The 21,789-nt window shown below is 49.3% G+C and overlaps 1 protein-coding gene and 1 pseudogene across 1 annotated transcript; both read left to right on the plus strand.

The window, feature by feature from the left end:
* The first annotated feature begins 1,578 nt into the window (after positions 1–1,578).
* On the plus strand, positions 1,579–14,317 carry LOC101653719 (prion protein). Its single transcript, XM_045295351.1, has 3 exons — positions 1,579–1,651; positions 4,948–5,048; positions 11,884–14,317. The coding sequence occupies exon 3, from the start codon at positions 11,894–11,896 to the stop codon at positions 12,734–12,736; it is 843 nt and encodes a 280-aa protein (XP_045151286.1). The 5' UTR covers positions 1,579–1,651; positions 4,948–5,048; positions 11,884–11,893; the 3' UTR covers positions 12,737–14,317.
* Positions 14,318–16,725: 2,408 nt separating this feature from the next.
* LOC115871321 lies at positions 16,726–18,315 on the plus strand (annotated as a pseudogene).
* The last annotated feature ends 3,474 nt before the right edge of the window (positions 18,316–21,789 follow it).

Here is a 21,789-nt window from a genome sequence, read left to right on the forward strand (position 1 = left end):
GTTAAGTATCAAGGTAGCAGATGGACATTGGGCCTCTACTCAAGTACTTCCTCAGTGCAAGAACACTTTGTTCTAATAACCTGGCATTCCATGATGCTCATCTTCCCGACGCGATCGCTGAAGACAAAATGGGTGCATAAGTCAATGTGGTGAAGAAAGCTGATGGTGCCCAGCTATCAAAAGATACAGTGTCTGGGGTCTTAAAGGCTTGAAGACAAACAAGCGGCCATCTAGCTGAGAAGCAACAAAGCCCACATAGAAGAAGTACACCAGCCTGTGTGATCATGAGGTATCAATGGGATCAGGTATCAGGCATCAAAAACCCAGAACAAAAAAAACATAGAAATGCGAAGGGGGTTCGGAGTGGAGACCCAAAGCCCATCTGTAGACAATTGGACACTTCTTTACAGAAGGGTCACAAGAGGGGAGCCAGTCAGGGTGCAGTATAGCACTGATGAAACACAGCTATCATGATCCCAATTCTACCTTACAAATCTGGCTAGACAAGAGCATGTACACGGGTACAGATAGGAGCTGGCAACACAGGGAATCCAGGACAGATAAACCCCTCAGGACCAATAATGAGAATAGCGATACCAGGAGGGGAAGGGGAAGGTGGGGGAGATAGGAGGAACCGATCACAATGATCTACCTATAACCGCTTCCCTGGGGGACGGGTAACCAAAAAAAAAATGGGTGAAGGAGACATCGGTCAGTGTAAGACATGAAAAAATAATAATTATAAATTATCAAGGTTTCCTAAGGGAGGGAGGATGGGAGAGGGAGGGGGGAATGAGGAGCTGATACCAAGGGCTCAAGTAGAAAGGAAATGTTCTGGAAATGATGATGGCAACAAGTGTACAAATGTGCTTGACACTATGTATGTATGTATGTATGTATGTGTGTGTGTATTGTGATAAGAGCTATATGAGCCCCCAATAAGATGATTTAAAAAAATAAAAGAATGGGCTCTTTTCCCAGCCTCTGAGTTTCTGGGGAAATTAATAAACACTGGACTCATTCCAGGGGAACCTTTTGATTTCTCTCTGTAGAAATGTCCAAGGAGGCCTGGTGGCAATTCCGCGGCTCACCCACTGGTTGGCAGGGGAACCCAGCAGTCACTCCACTGGAGCAAGAGGGGCGAAGACGAAGCAGTCTGCTTTCAGAGAGATGGACAGTCCTGGATGGATTTGGTTTGGGTGGTGGTATTTTAATCGGAATTTCTGATTATCCAAGGGCCAGAACTTGCGTTTGCATAACGGAGAAGTTGACGCTTGGGCCAAATTTCCCTTTTAAAGTAATTGCTACCGTCTGTGAGCCACCAGGAGATGGTATCAGCGGAGGCAGGTGAGTCAGGCACTCGGGAGTCCTTGGGTGACTCAGATTACCGGCCCGCCTAGCCAACAGGGCCCGGCCTTTTGGGCCAAAGCCGGCCGCTGGCCGCCGGGCGATCATACTCCAAGCCGCGCTGCCATTGGTCGCCGCTCCGACCGTCCCGGCCACTGGCGAGCGCCCCCGCCTCCAGGCCCCGCCCCTCGCCCCGCCTCCGGGCGCTGGGCGTCTTAGTCCCGGGCGCCAGTCGCTGACAGCCGCGGCGCTGCGAGCTGCTGCTGCTCCTCGGCTCCTGCTGGCCTTCTCCCGGCTCAGGCAGGTAAACAGTCCTGTTCTTCAGGAGAGGAGCCTGCGGGGGTCCTGAAAACTGGGTGCGGCGGGAGCCGGGCCGAGTGGGGAGGCGGGGCGCCGGCGGCGGAGGGGCAGGGGCTTCTCCCTGGCGCGGGTGCATCCAGGCCTGGCCGGGCTGCGCATTTCTCGGCAGACGCGGCCTCTTGCTCGGAATTGGGTGGGGGATGGGGGCAGGTTATTTGGGAGGGGGAGGGGGGCGGAGGATGCTCCTGGTGCCGAAGGTGTCTGCGAAGTGGGGTGGCGATCACCGCTCCGCTGGGGTGCTGGGCAGGAGGGGGGCTTGGGCCACCCGCTCGCAGCCGGGCCAGGCCCCTCCTGGAGGCCCGCCGAGTACGCCGGGGGAGCAGGCGCCTGGCATCGAGGATATAGTCCCAGGAGACCTCCAGCCTGGCTGCCGAGCTCCTCCGGACCGCGCCCTGCAGCCCCGAGGCCCAGCCCCTCCCGGGGGGAGCCTCCCTGCTCAGGTGCCTGGCGCTTCGCAGGGCCCCACAGGGACCTGGGCCAGTGGCAACGGTCCTCCAGGCCTCGGCGGGGGAGGGAATTGGGGATGACTAGCACATAGATGCGTTTTACATAAACCCCACCGCCTCCTCACCACCCCAAAGCCCCTGCTTTCCGATTTTGCGTGCCCACACCTCCAGAGTCAAGCGTTAACACAGTTCAGCCCCACCGCCTTAGTCGTCATTGCTTTAACAGCTGTGTAATGTCTTTATCTTTCGAGCATCGCCAAATGAGCATTCGAGATGTTTCCCCTTCCCTTAGAAAAAAAAAAAGACTCCAGATGGAATAGGCCTAAAGGGTTTGTTTTTTTTTAACTAATGATAAAACTAGGAACGAAAAGGCAGACATGGCGGATCTCTGAAAGAATTAACAACTATCTCAGCTTTCAAGGAGAAAAAAAATTCCCAGGGATATTTTTATCTGCCCACCAAGAAACTCTTAAAATGAGGAGGAGCTAGATACGGAAAGAAAATTAAGATTTCCTTGGTATGTTATTTATATCTGATAGTTTGCATAGCTGTCAGAGGGAAATACCAAGATTATAATAGATAGTGACGAATCCCAATAAAATGCAAATTGTGTAAGTTTAGATTCTCGTTGTGCATCTATTCAATTAATAAAATAGTAACAGCAACCTCTGCTGGAGGCTTCCGGTGAATCATTCATGTTCAAGGTTCCATTCAGGGAGGTGGCCAGGCTCTGGAGTTAGAAAAGGTAGGGCAGCAAGGAGCTTTATGACTTTGGGCAGGTTATGTAATCCTGCCATTGTTCTTTCTTAAGGTGAGGTAATGCTGTGTACTTTTAGGTTTTGTTTCCCATCTGTGCAAACCTGTCCTTTGGTGTCATGCATTGGATTGTGTGTGCACCACCACTACCACTAAATAGATGTCAGCCCACAATATATAGCTTGGCCATAAGTCCCAGTATTGTATGGTGGTCTTTCATATTGTGATCTGATGTAATGATCTATCACTTATAATATGTAATACATCCTGTTAATGAAGAAGCACTGGTATTTTTGTTAGCTGCACTAAGCAACTTCCCAAGAAAGCAAACTCAAACTTCTACTGAGTTGCTTCCAACTCTTAGTGACCCTGTGGGACAGAGTAGAACTGCCCCTGTGGGTTTCTTTTGAGGCTGTAGAAAATCTTTATGGGAGTAGAAAGCCTCATCTTTCACCCTTGGAGCAGCTAGTAGTTTCAAACTGCTGACCTTGGCAGTTAGCAGCCCACTTAATGACTTAGCTGCCCCTCCCACCCCCACCTTAGTATGGATTCCTTTATTCTTTTTCCTATTTCATACTCCACTGGAGATTGGGTGAATCAAACACACCTTTTGTAAAGGAGTTGGGAAGTGGATTAATAAAATTAGAAACTGTGATCCTACAGGCCCAATCCTGAGAATTTACCTACAAGGGGAAAAACAACAGTAAAAGCCATATGCATGCACGCATTCAGGGCAGTGTGGTGTAGAATTAGAGCTGGGATACAACCTGCGTGTATAACAGCTGGGCCAAAACTAAGAAAATCAAGGGCCATTAACTGAAAGAACATTATGTAACCGTCAGAAGCCATTATGGAGCCTGTGGTGTTGGGGAGGGGCGGGAATGGGGGAGACACTGACCAGTCAGAGTAAAGGTTACTAAACTACTTACTCAGAGAGGAAGGCATATGTGGAAAATCGAATTGTTTTCTTTGGAAATGGCGCCATTTCCAAAATACTCCACAGGTCTGAGTTGTTAGGCTGTAATGGTCTACAGTTTGCTGTTGGTGAGAAAAGAGAGAAGCAAACAATCCTTTGAGAAGTATCAGTATTGTTTGCATCTGAGAGTAAGCTGACCCACTTCGCATCAGCTGCTTTGCCCTAGAACAATTTTTATGTGAATGATCAATACTTTCCCTCGCTGCCAGCGAGTCGCTGCTGACTCATAGGGACCCCCGGTGGGTTTCAGGGACTGTAACTCTATGGGAGTAGAAAGCCCAGTCTTTCTCCACAGCCGCTGGTGGTTTCAAACTGCTGACCATGTGAATCGCAGCTCATTTCATAACCATTTCACCACCAGGGCTGCTTTACAATTTCTCACCCCTGCATCCTTCAAGACTCAGTGGTTTTGTTGTTCCTTTTTGGGAGGGGATCAAATAGGTTAATTACTCAATACAGTGAACCCTCATTTATCGCGGTTAATCGGTTCTAGACCCTACCATGATAAATGAAATTCCGCGAAGTAGGATTCCTTATTTGTAAATCAAATATTTTCGTAGTTAGAGCATAGAGGACATGAAAAATCACCCTTTAGTCACCATTACACTCGTATTACCCAATTTATTAAACGAAAAAGGGAAAATACATTAAAACATTTTGGATGTTACAATTATCATTTATTATTTATTATATTATGGCATCAAGCGTGTACAGTATGAGCCAATCAGTGGCAGTAATGACAGCATGCGCTGTTACGCAAAAACCGCGATAGAGTGAAGCCGTGGAAGTCAAAGCGCGAAGTGGCGAGGGTTCACTGTCCTGGTATGTTATATTTTTGTAGAAAATCATTTCCTTAGCTTTCTGATTTTTAAACAGTGGTACATCAAAATACTTTCTTATTTTAAGATGTTTTATGCTAACATCTTTTCCTAAAAAATGTTCTCGCATTTTTTCTTGAGATTTATTAGTAATTTATTAATTTAAAGATTGCACTTTTCTTTAAAGAAATCAGTTCTTAGATCTAGTTCTCAATTTTTGCTTTTCTTTGTTGTTGTTTTCAAGGACTCCCGGGATATATTTCAAAATTAACCAGTTTCAGCCAAGCCGAAGCCTTCTGTCTTCCTCACAGAACAGATCCAGCTTAGCTGAAGCCACCGCAGATTGTAAGTACCCCGCAGAATCTCTGGTCTCATGATGGTGGAAAACTACCAGCTGTCACAGAGAATGAGGGTCAAGAAAGGCTGTTTGGCATCTACATAAGTCATGCATACCTACTGCAACACTATTGTGAAGTCAGCCTGCTAGTGCTGAGAAAGGGCCACAGCTTTTTCTAGTATTCGATTTAATTACATAGGGAAGCAGTCATCCTTGAAATACCATGATAAAATGAAATCAACAATAATATAACAAGCATTTCTGCACTAAATCAACAGTGGGCATGACCATCAACTAGCTGAGGTGTAAGGTTTTTTAAACTGGAGTTTTGACTTATCTGTTTATTCTGCCTGGTCGGATTCTATTTCTTCTTCCAAGGCAACTATGAAATGCTGCACGTGAAACATTCAGAATGTGCCTGCGTGTCACCCAGTGATGGCCCCACCCCAAACTCACTGCCATTAAGTGGAGTCTGATGCAGAAGGGCCCTCGAGGACAGGGTAGAACTGCCCCCGTGACACGTTTCCCAGACTGTAACTGTTTAACGGGAGTGGAAAGCCTGGTCTTTCTCCAGCCGGGCAGCTGGTGCTTTCAAACTACTGACCTTGTGGTTAGCAGCCCAACACCTAACCACTGTGCCACCAGGACTCCAGTGCAGGGAAAACCATAGCCTGAAACATCCCTGGAGCGTCTAGTGTGTGCGCTGGTTCATAGAGTTGGGAGAATTTTTTTCTCAGTTGGGTAAATGATCCTTGAATCCTTTTCCTCTTACTGTATTCCATTTGTGGTTCTTAGAGCACTGTCCTGTCATTTCATGGAAGCTCTGCCCTTTCATGCAAATCACTGTAAAATGTTGTTGGTGTTAAGTCCCTGCTGACCTAGTTCCAAAGCCCAGCTAGGAGGATGAGTCCCTGGGAAGCTGTTTGGCCGGGTTAAGTAGAGAAACAAATCCAGAGACACTAGTATATGTGTAAGAGAGAGCTTTATATCAAGAAGTGTAAAGTTTATGCAAATTATAGGTCAGGAAAACATGCAGGCCCAGTTCAGATCAAGTCCATAAGTCCGTTACTTGTCCATAAATCCCTCTTCAGACTCACACAGCCAGATGCCATGATGCAGACCACAGGAAGATCACAGGCTGTGGGTGCAAAGTCTTGTAGATCCAATGGTGGTGGAAGCATCCCAGGGCTCTGGCAGCTCTCAGCGTGGCTAATCAACAGGAAGGAGAATCCAGAGAGGCCGGGGTGGTGGTGGTGGTGGTGTGGGGGGTGTTCCCCAGTGCCCTTCTTATGAGAAGGCCATGCCCACAAGGAGGCACCATCAAGCTGTGACCTGATTGACAGGCTGTATTCAATCCCTACACTTTATTTATAAAGTTGACATGAAATTATATAACTCCCACAGAAGCCAATAGAGATTCCCTAAAGCCCACCTCTAGTCATTTTCAGGCAGTTGGCCAGAGGCAAGTTCCAGGGTTGCTGATATTTCCAAAGCTTTGTGGGTAATTCTGGTGGCAGGCAAGGTTTGGCATACTTTGCCCTACTGAACCTCAGGACTCAGTGAAAGAGCCTCTCTAAAATCCATTACAAAGTTTTGTACAACTTTCTCTGGGGTCTTTAAAGGTCAGCAACTTAAAAATAGTAACTAAAAGTTTAGTAGCCTGAAAGTCAACTCAGATATGACAAATGAGTAAATCTTCATGTAAGAAAGAACAGGAGTGGGGCTCGTTGCTCCTTGCCACCTTCCAATGTAATCAATTTAACGTTGTAACATGTTGCTTTCAGAAATCTTGAAGGTGCCTTGGTGGCACTCTTGGTCTGCAAAGTGGGCAGTTAAAACCCACCAGCCGCTCTGAGGGGGAAAGATGAAGCTGCCTGCTCCCATAAAGATTTGTGGAAACCCTGTCTAACGAGGGTCACTAGGTTGGAATCAACGTGATGACAGTGGGTGGCATTACCGCAATGGAATGGGCGTCTTTCTCACTGTGTCTAGGTTCAAAGCCCACCCGTTGAGGCTGTATAATGGGGAACATTTCTACTGGCTCTGGCTGTCAGGCTTCATCCATAAATGGGGGAGAATGAATGAAATCATCTGGGACTTTGTCTACCTTCTGTTTCGTTTATACCCGCTTTCTCATTCTGCTCATTCACCAGTGCCGGGCCACCCGGTTTCTCACAACTTGGTACCACCTTATAGGAGTTGGCAAAGCGAAAAGCCCTTCTCGAGTCTCCTCTTTGTCAAAAATGCCCTCACCTTAGTCTTAGCATCATTTTATGATGTTCTTTTAAAAATCTTTTCATCCCTCCTAACATTGTGTTGACATTATGGATCATTTGGGATTGAATTGGTGTCCTTCAGTATTGGTTTTTGCATCATCAATAAGTACGGCATTCTTTCTTCAAGTCATAAAATCTTAACACTTTCTTCATAGAAGACTGGGCAGTGTTGCATTGCTGTGAGTCAGGACCTATGTGATGGCACCTAACAGCAGTGGTTTCAAACTGCTGACCTCGCAGTTAGCAGCTCAGTGCATAACCACTAGGGCTCCTGACCATGTCACAGGATTAACTTTCCAATGCTATGTAAGCTTTTCTCATTTATTAGCAGCTGAACATTAGCAATGGATTTTGGCTTTAATCAAAAGACTTTTCAATACCTACAGAGATCATAATGTTTATTTCCTCTTTGACCTGTTGGTGGATTTCCTCATTTGGAACCATCCTTTGTTCCTGAGGGGATCCTTGGGGATCCATCCACTGAGGAGTCTTCTCTGACAGAACGGTTACCATTGACCTGGTGGTGTTTTCGTTTGGAATCGGCATTCATGCTGCCAGAGGCTGGGTTCCAGTCTTCTAACAGTTGCCTACGTTGACACAACCATTTGTGGAGCTGAGAGATGTGGCAAACTTGGCATGTCCAAATGAAAGCCCCGGGCTTTGTTCCTCCGCATAGCTCTCCACAGTTTTCCCCACTTCAGCAAATGGCAACCCTGCCACCCCATTCCCCACCCCCACCTGCTTTCGAAGACCGTCAAGCTAGGAGTGGGTCTTCTGATTAAGTTGGAAAGTGATTAAATTGGGAAGGGGCAAGGATCACAGAACCCCTCGCCTGTTCTTACTCCTCCTTCCAGTCAGCAAGTCTTGTTAGTTCCTTCTGCGAAATTCATCATCTCCCTCCTATCTCAACTGCCTCAGCGCCATCCAAGCCACACCACCATTTTCTGGCAGTATTGTCCCAGCTGCTCTCCCTATTTCCTTTCTTGCCCCACGACATTTTTTTCTTTAAACAAATGGTCATAGTGATATTTTAAGACAGGCTTACCATGCGATTCTACTAAGCCGTTAATGACTCCCCACTGGGTTCATCTAATGAGCTGTGAACCGGTGCTGCATGTTCTCCTACTGTGCTCCAACGAACCTGTTGCCGAGTGCTCCCTGATGACCATGCACCCTATTTTCCTCTCCTTTTGCCTGTTGACTGAACCCCCATCCTCTCCCCTTGGGTCCCCACACCACAAGCAGTGCTGTAGTGAACATCTTACAGGGCTTGAACCTCTGTGTAGATTTCTTGGGAGTATATACGTAGGCGTAACTCTTTGGGTCCTGGTTTGACTGACTAGATCCTGGGTGCTTTCCTGGTCAGTTAACCATCTGTGTTCCTCTGATCGCTGTATGGGTTCCTACAGCCCCATGCCCTTGCCCTCTTGGCACTAGCCAGCTTCCTGGGTCTTTGCCATTCTGCAAAGTGTAAATGGTTTATTATTTTGGTTTTATTTCGTGTGGCTTTTGCTGATTGTGAACATATTCTTTTGGGTTTCATCTCCTGTAAATTAATTTGTTTTTGTCTTTTGGCTGTTTTACTATTGGAATTCCTGTCTGTTTATTGCTTTGGGGGATTCCTTATAAAAGCTGTTGGTTTTAGATACTATCTTTTGCCATTCTATAGTTTATAACTTTGTCCACGCTCCTCCTCGTTGAATAAGAATGCTTCATTTTTATGTCATCAAATTCATTAACTATACTTGCCTGTGGGTTGGGTTTTTGTTTCAAATGTCTCCCGGAACCTCCCTCTGGCCACATAAAAATTCTTCATTTTTCTTCTAACATCACACTTGACCTTTCACATTTAATCCAACCGGAACCCACTTTGGCATGTACCATTAGTGACCCAGTTATAGTTTTCCATACTTGAAAGTTCTGGTTATGTAAGGATGGCATGGGAGCCACATCTGACCTCCTCTCACTTGACGAGAGGGTAGGAGAATCATACCCAATATTAGCACAAGGCCAATCCCTGTGAAAGAGGTCAGACCTGACTCTGCCCTTCAACTTTCTGCACCAGCTACCCCTCCTCCACCACTCTGCTTCTCTGCTGGGTTGGATGATTCATTGAAGTGGCCATACAGAATTGAAAGACAATACAAGTATAAGGTTTATTTAAGGAATGTTTACAAATCAGGATCAGAAACACTCTGGGATAGTTCTTTGATCAGATGCACCTCTTCTCAGCCACTCCCAGAAACACACCTCCTCTCTGGTGCCTGGCCTCTCAGCCACACAACCCTTTGGCCTCTGCCCCGCTCAGGCAGTGTTACAAAATTCCTTTAGGACTTTGGCCATGCCCAGAGGGTACTAGTTAGGTGAGTCTTCTGCACAAAGGCACTGTTTTATTCACTGGTGAGCTGAAAAGCCCACCACCACTCATTGCTGTGACTCTTGGTACTTCTGCTGCCACTCCTGTCTCCTGGATTGAGAAGGTTCACAGTGATTCCTTTCTTGGGGCCCAAAGAATATGCCCTACCCCTGGCTCTTTTCATGATGGTAGTGAAATTCCCCCGTCTTGCTATTAGGCTGGCTCATCTTAAACCCAGTTAGATGGCAAAGCTGACCATTCTTCATGGTGCATTCTCCTCTATCTTATTTGCATGGCCCCATTGAGTCACTGCATGGGAGTTACAGACTGTGGCTGGAAGAGCCACATCAAGTAACTTCACAGGCGACCATTGTGAATGGTAACATATCTTTCAGTGATCTTTTTCTAGTCCATTGTTGCTGATAAAGAGATATGTTTCTCATTTTGGAGGGTGGTTTTTAATCACATAAGCTTACCAAACTCTAGTGTTGGTTCTCACGTTTCCTTTGTTGATTCTGTTGGATTTGCCATGGAAATTGACACATTAATTACAAATCATGATAGCATGAGCCCTTTCCTTCCAGTTACTCTTATACATGTGTTATTAGACAAGTCCACCAGCCCTTGATGGTCCTCATCCATGTCTTGTTCCTGCTGTTAAAGGGGATACACTTAAAGCTTCTCCAGGAAATAGACTTGCTGGTTTTGTTCAATGACTTTATCCCATTAGAAAAATACCCTTCTCTTCCGATTTTCTAAGGATATTTTTTTAAATGATAAATGTGTTGATCATTTTTTTAATTTTAATAGAATATCCTGAAATAGTTTGTGAATTCATACATGAGGCTCTCTTTAGATATTCCTTTTAGTTGAATTATTCTTTGTACTTTTTGAGAGTGTGTTTATTTGGGGTTTTTTTGCACACTTGTGTAGCACTTATTTTGCATGTCTGCAAGTCAGGCAACCAGTAGTTCTAAGCGTTGCATTCGACTGTGAACAAAACAGACCCTTGTCCTCTGACCAGCTCACATCCAGTGGGGACTGAGCCAGGTTGCTGCTGCTGTTAGGCACCATCAAGTGGGTTCTAGCTCTTGCGTCCTTGTGTGCAGCAGAATGAAACACTGCCCGGTCCTGCACCATGGTCACAATTGTTCCTGTGTCGGAGCCCATTGTTGCAAGTGTAGTAAATAGTCATAGCTGCGGGGTAAAGGGACAGGATAGTGAAGAAGCTACATTAGCCCAGAGTGGTGTGGAAGGGCCCCTCTGAGATGGCATTTGAGATTTGAATCGTGTGTGACTGGAGAAGGAAGATCCTTCTTCACTCTAGTGGGGACCCAGGACAAAGGAGAGAATGCTGGTCTCCTTTGAAGCACTTCAGGATGCTGGAGAGGGGAAGGCAGCTGGGAGCCAGGCCGCGTGGGGCTTTGAGGGCCCAGTCAGGTCTTTGGGTTTTATCTTGAGTACAAAGGGCACCATTTGGGAAGTGGGACAGGGGAATGAGCATCATGTGATCTGCATATTGAAAGGTTCGTGCAGGGTGAAGAGTGGAGAGGCCCGGAGAAAGTGGGATACTGTGGGTTTCAGGACTGATTTCTAAGGTAGAGCTAATAGGCTATATCAGCAAAGGAGAGAGACTCGGCCTCAGCTTACGTGCTACAGAGTTGGAAAGAAAAAGTCAGCATAAGCTGTAGTTATTTCGTTTCTACCAGTTGGACGAGAAGCCCCGAGTTGGACATTAAGGTCACCATACATGTTGGACCACACCAAGGCCCCTCTCTGGTGGATGTAGTCCTCACAGTTAACTCAGCAACCAGTCTCGCTTACACACACACCTACCTACCTGTAAATGACTGCTCAGGTGCCAGAAAGGGAGCTCAGGTAGATCAGGATCACCTTCACACACAGCCCCATGCCTGGGGAGTCGATGTGCTCTATAACTCAAGATAGACAGCTTCCTGGCCGCCATCGCCCCTACCCCCTCTGAGGCATGCCAGGTAGAGAAACCAAAGAAGCTCAGCACTGTGGCAGAGCCACCGAGTGCCCACAGTTCACAGGATCTCCGTACGTCAGAATCTCAGGGGCTTGGGGTCTAGTTCTGTGCCCACAACTAGCTGCCATTCGCCCTTACCACTGCTTTCCTTCCTTCGTTTCTTACGCAGCAAATGCCGAGTGGGTCAGAGAGGAGGCACTAACACGCTCTTCATTTTTCAGACCAGTCATCATGGTGAAAGGCACCGTGAGCTGCTGGCTCCTGGTTCTCGTTGTGGCCGCCTGCAGCGACATGGGGCTCTGCAAGAAGCGGCCGAAGCCGGGAAGCGGATGGAACACTGGGGGAAGCCGATACCCGGGCCAGGGGAGCCCTGGAGGCAACCGCTACCCACCTCAGGGTGGTGGCGGCTGGGGGCAGCCACATGGTGGTGGGGGCGGCGGCTGGGGGCAGCCACATGGTGGTGGGGGCGGCGGCTGGGGGCAGCCACATGGTGGTGGGGGCGGCGGCTGGGGGCAGCCACATGGTGGTGGGGGCGGCGGCTGGGGGCAGCCACATGGTGGTGGTGGTGGCGGCTGGGGACAGGGTGGCAGCCACAGCCAGTGGAACAAGCCCAGTAAGCCGAAGACCAATGCAAAGCAAATGTTGGGGGCAGCAGCGGCTGGTGCAGTGGTGGGGGGCCTTGGGGGCTACGTGGTGGGGAGTGCCATGAGCAGGCCTCTCATGCATTTTGGGAATGATTATGAGGACCGCTACTACCGTGAAAACATGCACCGCTACCCCAACCAAGTGTACTACAGGCCCGTGCAGGAGTACAACAACCAGAACAACTTTGTGCACGACTGCGTCAACATCACCGTCAAGCACCACACCACCACCACCACCACCAAGGGGGAGAACTTCACCGAGACCGATGTCAAGATCATGGAGCGCGTCGTCGAGCAAATGTGCGTCACCCAGTACCAGCAGGCGTCCCTGGACTACCAGAGAGGGCTGCGAGGGACGAGCATCGTCTTCTTCTCCTCCCCGCCCATGATCCTTCTCATCTCCTTCCTCATCTTCCTCATTGTGGGATGAGTGAAGGTCTTCACAGCGTTGCCATCTTGGGAAGGCGGGGATCTATCTACCTGCAGCCGTTAGCCGTGGTGTCTCATTCTTGCTTCTCTCGTTGTTACCCGTGAGTATAATAATCTGGCCATTGATGGGCACTTGGAAAGGTGGAGTGGCCCCAGAGGTGATTTCTCACAGCTCCCCCACCCCACCCCACCCCCAGGGACAGCCAGTGCTAAAGAAGAACAGCAAGTGGTCATTTGTTAGCCTAGGCTTGCTTTGCTTTGCTAATTGTCTAATAGGAGAGAGAGAGGCTGGAACAAATCCCAGCGCCATCTTCACATGCCTTTGTTTGAAGAGCTCCATCCACCTCCCTCCCGAGCTGGAGCCCCACACAAATGCCAAGTCACGATTTGGAGAGATGTTCCCCATCTTTAAGAGAGTCTCACGGCATGTCCCCAATCAAACAGCATTTCTGCCAAATCTGGAAGAAGGCCACATGATACTCATTGAAAACCCAAATACGAGAAATCCCTAGCTCTGGGCCGGAGAGCAGGTGCCCGGAGCCTGCAGAGAACTGGAAGCTGGCATAGGCTGCGCAGCCCTCTGAGCAGCAAGAGTCAATCGAACCTGGCCAAGGGCTGTTTCCCCAGGGAGTGAGCATACGAGGGACACATGAATGGAAAGGCTCCCGGACAGAAAAATGACCAGCGTTGGGCAGTAGCGTGCTGAGAGGGCTGGAGGGAGTGCTTTAGAGCCTCATTGCCCAGAGCAATTTAATGAACTTTCAAAAAAATTAAGGCCACAAAAATTGGATCTATCCCATCCTGTACACCGAAGGCAGGTCTTTGTTCACTCACCTGGATTCTGGAATATGCAGCATGGCGTGGGGGAAACCTGGAGATTTTACCATAGAGGAAGCTTCAGCTGTGAACACGGGGTTCTCAGAGAGGGAGGAATGTGTAAGGAAGGAATCGGCAGGGTTAAAAGGAGAGCAGAGCTTGCATTCTTTAGGGTTATCTCATCACTGCCCAGGTGAGAAATAGACCAAGTCCTTAGTGGCTATAATTGGCTTTTGAACCAGAGAATGGGGAGAAAGAAAAAAATGGGCTTATGTTTGGAGATGACATGGGTATAGTCCATTCCAAGTGGAAAAGGAACTTATGATTTACAGGCAAAAGTATTCCCTTTATGGTTCCATGTTATCACCTAGCAGGTATGTATCACTAGCCTGTGCTCTGATTGGCTTGCACTGTGTAGGTACTCAGTGTAAAACAGAAAATGTGTGTGTGTGTGTGTGTATATATATATTGTGAGTGATGAATTTTAAAAGTTCTGTTCAGAGTAGCTAAACATCTAAAGTATCTAACGTATTAACTTTTTTGTAAAATATTCAATACTCCATATGTGGGAAATCCTTCTGCGCGTACAATATGCACTGAATAGTTTTGTATAAGAATCCTTAAGGGACACCATTCACTGGTCTTTGAAATGTGCATGCACTTAAGATCTTTTCTATATTTGTAACACTGCATGTACTTGTTTTAGTATATAGAAAGTTTATAAATGTTTACTATGACTAACATTAAATGGGAGCTAAGACGAGAATCTCTGGACGATTTGTGTTGATTCTCAAGAGTGCTTGTCTTGCCCGCCGGGAAAAATCTGTTGCCCTGGAGTCGACTCTGATGCATGAAGACCTTGTGTGTGCTCTGCAGTCTGCGGTGCGGCCTCAGTCCCATGATTCTTACAAGCTCCCAGGTCATGCTGCTGTGCAGAGGAGCCAGTGGTTCTGCACATTCGAGTGTCGTCAGAATCCCCTGAGGGGCCGCTGTGCTGTGTTGAGCTGTGGTTCTGTTAGATTAGGTTGTGCTGTTATGTTGGGTTATGCGTGTTGTCTTATGTTTTGGCCAACCACAGAGTTGCTGGGTCAGGAGGTTGGCACTGAGGCCTCAGACTGTATGCCTCACAAACTCCGAGGTGGTACAGCTGCTCCTGGTCTGGACATGATACCTTTACAGGAAGATGCAAATGAAATCGGCAGCTGCCCCAGCTTTAAAACACCCACAGAGATTTGTGGGGAGACCAATCACTCACCTGTGACATCGCCTGGGCCTTCCTGAGAGGAGAGCACACAGCTGAGATCTGGGGGTGGGTGACAGCAGGTAGGAGGTGAGAACGCCTCCCCTCTGGTGGAGGCACAGCTGAGCCTGGGAGCCCACTGTTCAGTGTTCGCGGCCTGAAGTCGATTTCAGCTCATGGTGACAGTGTGCACGTGTAGAGTAGAACTCCCCAGGGCTTTAAAGGCTGATCCCAAGCACCTCTTCCCAGGAGCCTCTGGGTGGGCCAACCACCATCCTTTTGACCAATAGTTGAAAGTTTCACTGCACGCCCTGCAATTCAAGGGCCCACCATTAGCGAGAGATTGAGCAAAACACATAAATGGTGCTGTGGAGCCAAGGGGGCAGCTCTTGGTGAGCTATGGCACACACACAAACTCACCAACACCACAGGTCGGAGATGGGTGTCTGTGTTCTTCCTGGCTCCCAGGTGATGCCATTCTGCTGCTGTGAGGACACCATGAGCAACAAGGACCTGGAAGCCAAGGTTGTCACTGAGCGCTCCTGAAACTGAAGAAGAGCTGGGGGTGGCGGGCTGGGCAAGAGCAGAACCACCTGCGGTGTTCCCTCTAACCCCTGCGTCTCCTGTGCTCAGGACCCAGCACCCCTGGGCTGAGTCTACAACAGGCCACCTCCTGCAGGCGGCTTTCCTCGTTTGAGGCTCGTTCGTTTCCCAGAACATGGAAGAACACTGAAGTCTCAAACCACTTGCACCTTCTGCGCTTGTACTGGACACAAGTGTTGGGGGTTTCTGCTGGCCCTCAGTGGTACCTGGTGGAAGGAACAGTTAACCAAAACCCAACGTGAACTCCCTTCACAGCACCCCCACCCTTCATCGGCCCACCCATGTCCCCTTGCAATATTTGCCTGGGGAGCTTTGTCTGAACCCAGTGTGCTTCACGGACCATGCCCTCTCAAACCATGATCCCCGCCCCCTGCCCAAAAATATGGGTCCCTTTTGCTGGAGTAATGGCCACTGATGTACTTGGGGCAAGAGCCCTTTGCTCTCTAGTTGCCCCAGCAGAGCTGCCATTTCCTCCCTCTCCAAACAAGTCATGACCTTGAGACTTGTGACAGCCACAGATAGCAGTAGCCAGCATCATCACGACCCCATCCCCTCAGGAGAACTTGCAGGACCCCTTACTGATAAGGCCATCTTTCTCAAGCAGTAAGTCCAAGTTCCTCAACCCAGCCCAAAGGCATTTCCCGGAATTGTGAGGGCCTGGTGGGACTTCATGTTTACACAGGCAGCTCACAATGGAGGTATTCATGTTGCCCAGAGTGCTTGATACCATGCCCTGTTGATGCTGAAAAGATCCAGGGCAGCTACAAAAGCAGATAACTACACTTCATCCTGTGTTGCAGAAGTGTTTCATAGTCGTGACGGTGCTAATTCTCTGCAAGTGGGGCAGTGGGCCAGATAAGTGTGGGATCCTATTCGATCTTCCCAGACCTGCACACACATTGGGAGCTCCCGCTCCACCTCTACCTACGTGCCCAGTACAGAGCAAATGAATGCTTCCATTCTGGATACAGTCCCCAAATGCGATCACTGCATCTTCACTGAGTGAAGCCTTTCATGACCAACCAAGATTGTTGAGACGAGGCCATCCCTAGTTTACTTGGGTCTTGCCTACGTAGACTCAGAATGCTATACAAGAGAATGCTCCTCCCGTGCCCAAACACATTAGAAGCACATCTGGCATAGAGCTGTGTGTACTAATAATTAACATAAGGATGAGCACCGATTGTAATTCAGAAAACTAACAAGCCTGTGTCCTTCCAGCTCTCCGTTTCCTAAAACTGGGCTTGTATCAATGGCTGCCCTCACAAGGAATGTGCTCCTTCGGGTTTCCGTATGGACCCAGGTTACCTTCCCAAGGCCCCAGGGCCAACATGGATGGGATCCCAGCCCTCACTGCTGTGCGCCAGCGGCCTCCGCCTGTTGTCCAGACTCAGAAACCAGACTCCATGGGGATTGAGGCTGCATTTTGTTTGATTTGCTGACGCCATTGACCTCCACCCCGCCACCCGTGACTTTCCCTGGGTGCTTCTTTTCATTCTAGTCTTCCAAGTGGGCCTCTTCTCTCCAGCTGGAAGACCCCTCTCTCTCTCCCCCACCTCCCAGGAGGCGATTAACTCACAGCAGGTGTGGCATTGATAAGGCATCATGTCAACAGTAAGCTATTATTATGGACCAGAGTTGCTCAGACTAGGTCATCAGGCAGGGTTAATGTCTCTTCCCACCTCCTGTCACTTTGTCTTTCTGTGGTGGAATGGGTGTTGCTCTAACACTGGACTCTATGCCATTGATATTTCAAATACCAGCAGGATCGCTCGTGGTAGACAAGTTTAAGCAGAGCTTCCAGACTATGAGCATATCCCAACAATCTAAGAGCAGCCAAAGAAAGCCCTGTGGATGACAAGACTTTTGTCATCCGTGCTGGTAGTTATATGAGTCCCTAGGTTGGAAGGCACACAAAACACACAGTGAGACCTCTGCACCCAGTCCCAGGGTTCTGCACCCTTCCCCAAGGCTGGGCCCCAGCCCCAGACTGTCTGCCTGCTGCACGGGGCCCTGCAGAGACCCTTCACTGGGCCCCCTGGGGGTGGAGTCCCCCTCAGCTTCCCAGGAGGAGGAGGAAAAGATAGCTGCACCACAACCAGCCTCCTTACACCTACTTGGCCGTGATCACCCTGGTGATCCGCGCTGCTGGCCCGATCATCCAGCAGGTCCAGGCCACATTCCTCTTCTTCAGGGACAACTGCAAAGGTTGGAGGACTACTTCCAACACAACCTCGCTTCCAATCCATGTTTCTGAAAGGTGCCCAAGGACCCGTCAGAGTCCCAGGCCAAGGGCAACTTCTGGATGTTCATCATGAGCCTGGGTGATCGACACAGCTGTGTCATTAATGCTGGCTGGGCAGGGGAACTCGAGGCACCTTCGCCAAAAACCGGGGCCCTCCATTCAATATGGCCAGGCCAGGTCCCACCCCAGGCACCCAGCAAGAGCTTCAGTATTAAGACCCTGCTAGAAGGGGCACACCCTGGGGAGGGAGCACACTGGCCCCAGCCGCCTCCAAAGAAAAGTCCCACTGCAGCCGGCACAGGGTGCACTGGGGATAAGAGGGTGCTCGTGCCACCCCTGACCTCTGAGAAGCCTCTGTGGCCTCTCCCCTGTGCCCGGGGCCCAGAACCTGACCCCTCCAACTACTGCAGGGTACTCCAGATAACCAGGGACTGTCTGGCAGGGGACATGGGGCCCCAATCTGGGACAACTTCCCATTTTCCCACCCGCACCCCCAATGTAGTAATGCCCTTGACACCCCCTACCATCTACCTCCTACCCCCAGTGTCCAACTGCAACAAGTCGGGCCTCCTGGAGGTGGTCCCGGAAGTCTGAGACAACCCCCACCCCCACCCCAGGCTGCTCTGGGATCCCGAGGTACTCTCCAGGGGGGCCTTCCCAACAAGAACACCCATGACATATGGGTTTCAGGAGTGAGGTGCTGCCCCCTCCTGCTTGGGAGAGGGTTTCTGCAGCCTCAAATCACCAGCCACCATCCTTGATGAGTCCACATTTTTTTCAATGACCCTCAGTAGGGTGTCACTGAACTGGGGCCCAAACCTGGCCCTGATGATCTGTCACACCTTTCCCCACCCCCACGCCCAAGACGCAAGGCTGGAAAGAGCAGGAGAACATGCAGAGTAGCCCTTCCTGTCCCATCTTCTCTGCCTTCTGTTCATCTGTCTGTCCATCCATCTCCATCTTGTCACCTCCTCTCCCTAGCTCTGGGCTAGGGGAGCGAGGACACAGAGAAGAAGACAGCACCTTTGGGGGGAGGGGGAGGAATAAAGACTGGTCCCCCACCATCTTGGCGAGGGAGGAGGAAATATAACAATACAGGAACTCAAAAGGTTTTAAACAGGCACACACACAGTGGCCCTAACAATGGGCTTGAGTGTACCGATGATCATGAAGACCATGTGGGACCCAGCAACGTTTCCTCGTGCCAGGCATGGAAGGGCACAGTCTGAGCCAAATCTACGGCACCTAACAATGACAGATGTTCCTTCAAGACATAACCCTGAGCCTTTGGTAAGTGGGGGTGGGGGGGAGAAAGAATCAATGAATGCTTAATGCATGATCAGGCACCTCAGATTCCCCACTGCATAAATCCTGTCTGAGATCATGCTCAGCTTTGCGAACTTTAAGAGCAATATTTTTTGTTCCATTCCTGGAAGAGGTCCTGCTATATTCCCCAGAGCCTTCCAGGACACGTTCTCAGCACACCAACGGAACAGCGTTTTGACTGCAAGTCACCAAACGACGGATTATGCTTACTGCAAGCCACCATCTTGCTTTGGGCCCAGTCGCAATGAAACGTTTGTTTCGTCATAAAAAAAGGATGGAGATCTGAAACGTACTACCTCACGGACAGGTCTGGAATACATTATGTTAGGAGGAAGAAGTCAGACCCGAAAGGTCACGCATTTTATGATTTCACTTTTCTGAAATGCCCACAATGGGCGAATCCCTAGAAATAGAAAGTAGATGAATGGTTGATCCAGGCTGAGGAGAGTGGGGAATGGGGAGTGAGCGCTAACGGATATGAGTCTTTGGGGAATGAGGAAAATGTTCTGGAGTTAAGAGTGGTGACGGACATAGATTTTGTGACTATCCTCAAAATGATTGAATTGTGCACTTTTAAAGGGCTAACTTGTGTGAAAGCTATGTCGATAAAGCTGTGCTTTTTAAAATCAAAAGAATAGCAGTATAGAATGACCTACCAAAGACTGAACAGGATGAGAGGAGGCACAGAAACTGAGATTTCATCTATTCTAGGAACACTTCTGCACATTTTCCCACCCCACCCCCTCCCAAAGGTGCTCCAAAAACCATCTGTTACAGAACCATTAGTCATCTTGCGTTCACTGGGTTTATAACCCTTGGCCCAGAGTCATTTCTGTTCACAGAATTAAAGCCTACCCCACCAAAACCATTCCTGAAGAGTCTGTCAGTCATGTGCAGCCATGGACTGTTGACTTTAAGACCTGCTGGTCCCTCCTGCAATGTGTGATCAGAGAAGACCCGTTGGAACCAAGAGCCAACAGAGGCGAAGATGTTCTATTTTCCACACGTGGCAATGCATGGCACCCTTCACCGAGAGTTCATTAAACATCAAAGTGCCCGCAAGATAAGCATTGGCTCTTTGATGAATGGATGAGTGAGCGAGCGAATGAATGCATGTTCAGGAGCCTGGGAAGTCGCTCCGTGATCCAGTGGTTCCTTTTGTACTAGGGAACAAATGGCTTTTCAATCAGACCTTACACCTTCCATTCATCTGGTGGCAACTCTACCCTTTTCCCAGAAGATGCCATTCAGTCTGCCCAGTACTTCTCAGTCTGCCCAGCCATCCCTGCCTGTGGGGGGAGGTCAGCTGCGTAGGCATTCCCCCACTGAAGGCAATCAGTTGCCAGACTGCTGTCTCATCCCACCGCAGGGGTGGGCCTGCTCCCTGCCTCTGGGGACAATGGACAGGCTCCTGTAGGCGGAGTTTTTACCCTACTGATAATGGTTCCTATGGAGACCCATAGACCACCCCATCATTACTGTGTTACCTATAGTGCAGCCCCTCCCTGTGATGTATGTCTCTACCTGTAATTAGTGGGCTGGCATGCCCCCAAAAGGTATATAGGCATGGGTCAGCAATATAGAGCTCTCTGATCTCTCCTTGCTGCTCACTCCCTGGTTACTCCCCTCTCCCTTGTTCCCTTGCCCTCCTTCCCTTCCCCCTCTCTCCACGTGGACCACCAAGCTGGGCTGAGGTGAGCAATGCTACCATGTAATGTGTCTGACTGCATTATTGTAATATCTGTCATGCTCTCTATGACTTTAATATAATACTTATATATCTCAACCGTACAACTGTGCATCACTGAACCCGTTAGCAGTAGTAGTAGCAGCGGGTGGGGGCTGGCCCCTCACCCCCCATCAACATTTTAATTTAATACTACACCTGCCCCCTCTCTTAGGGGAGGGATTCGGTTGAGTGTGATTGGACAACCATGAGCAGGCAAACCCCAGGTCTCGGGAACGGAGCTCCCTGCGAGCCTTCTGTCACTTCCCACATTTCCTCCCTTGCCTGGTCACCTCGACCTTGTAGCCCCTGTTGAGAAGCCTCCCTGGATCCTCCAGGAACTGGACATCCTGCTGAGTCAGCCATGCAACAATTTGCCTTTCCCACGCTGGCCTGTGTTTCCTCCTGCCCTGTGCGATTTCTCACGCCTCTGAATCACCTCTGCTCAGAACCAGCAAGTCAGAGAAGGTCGGGGTGTGGGGCAAGGTTCAAATCCATTTGGATCAGCCCAAATGTTTTCCAGCTGGCAATACAGTGAAGGAGGGAGGCGACCCATTCGACGCACCACGACGAGCATATCCATGGTGGCTGTGGTCTGTGCACCACTGGTGGAGGAATAGCCCTACTAAACTGATTGTTGCACCTGAGGCAAACAGTATCCGGGGCTGGAAAGCGGAGCACGCATTCTGGGGGGGTTAGCCTTTCCCCCAAAGCAAAAAAGGCTGAATTAAACAAGAGCTGGCAGGGCAGACGTAGTCATGAAAGCAAACTACAAGGACGCCAAAAACATCTCTCCTCCTTCCCCTCGTACTTCCTTACAGGTGAGCCCATCCAGAATAGAACACCTGTAATTAGCCAGAATCGAACACACTGGAAGCCCTGGGGGCATCCTGTGTTATGCATTGGGCTGCTAACCACAAGGTCAGCAGTTTGAAACTACCACCTGCTCCTCAGGAGATAAAGGGGTCTTTCTGCTCCTGTACAGAGTTAAGAGTCTCAGGAACCCACAGGGGCAGTTCTATCCTGTCAACATGAGTCAGACTCGACTTGAGGGCAGTGGTTTGGTTTGGTTTTATAATAAGACACTCTGCCCTGCCC

The sequence above is a fragment of the Echinops telfairi genome, unplaced genomic scaffold, assembly GCF_000313985.2.
Source record: "Echinops telfairi isolate 266 unplaced genomic scaffold, ASM31398v2 ScPeMD7_5592;HRSCAF=6446, whole genome shotgun sequence".
Classification (NCBI taxonomy): domain Eukaryota; kingdom Metazoa; phylum Chordata; class Mammalia; order Afrosoricida; family Tenrecidae; genus Echinops; species Echinops telfairi.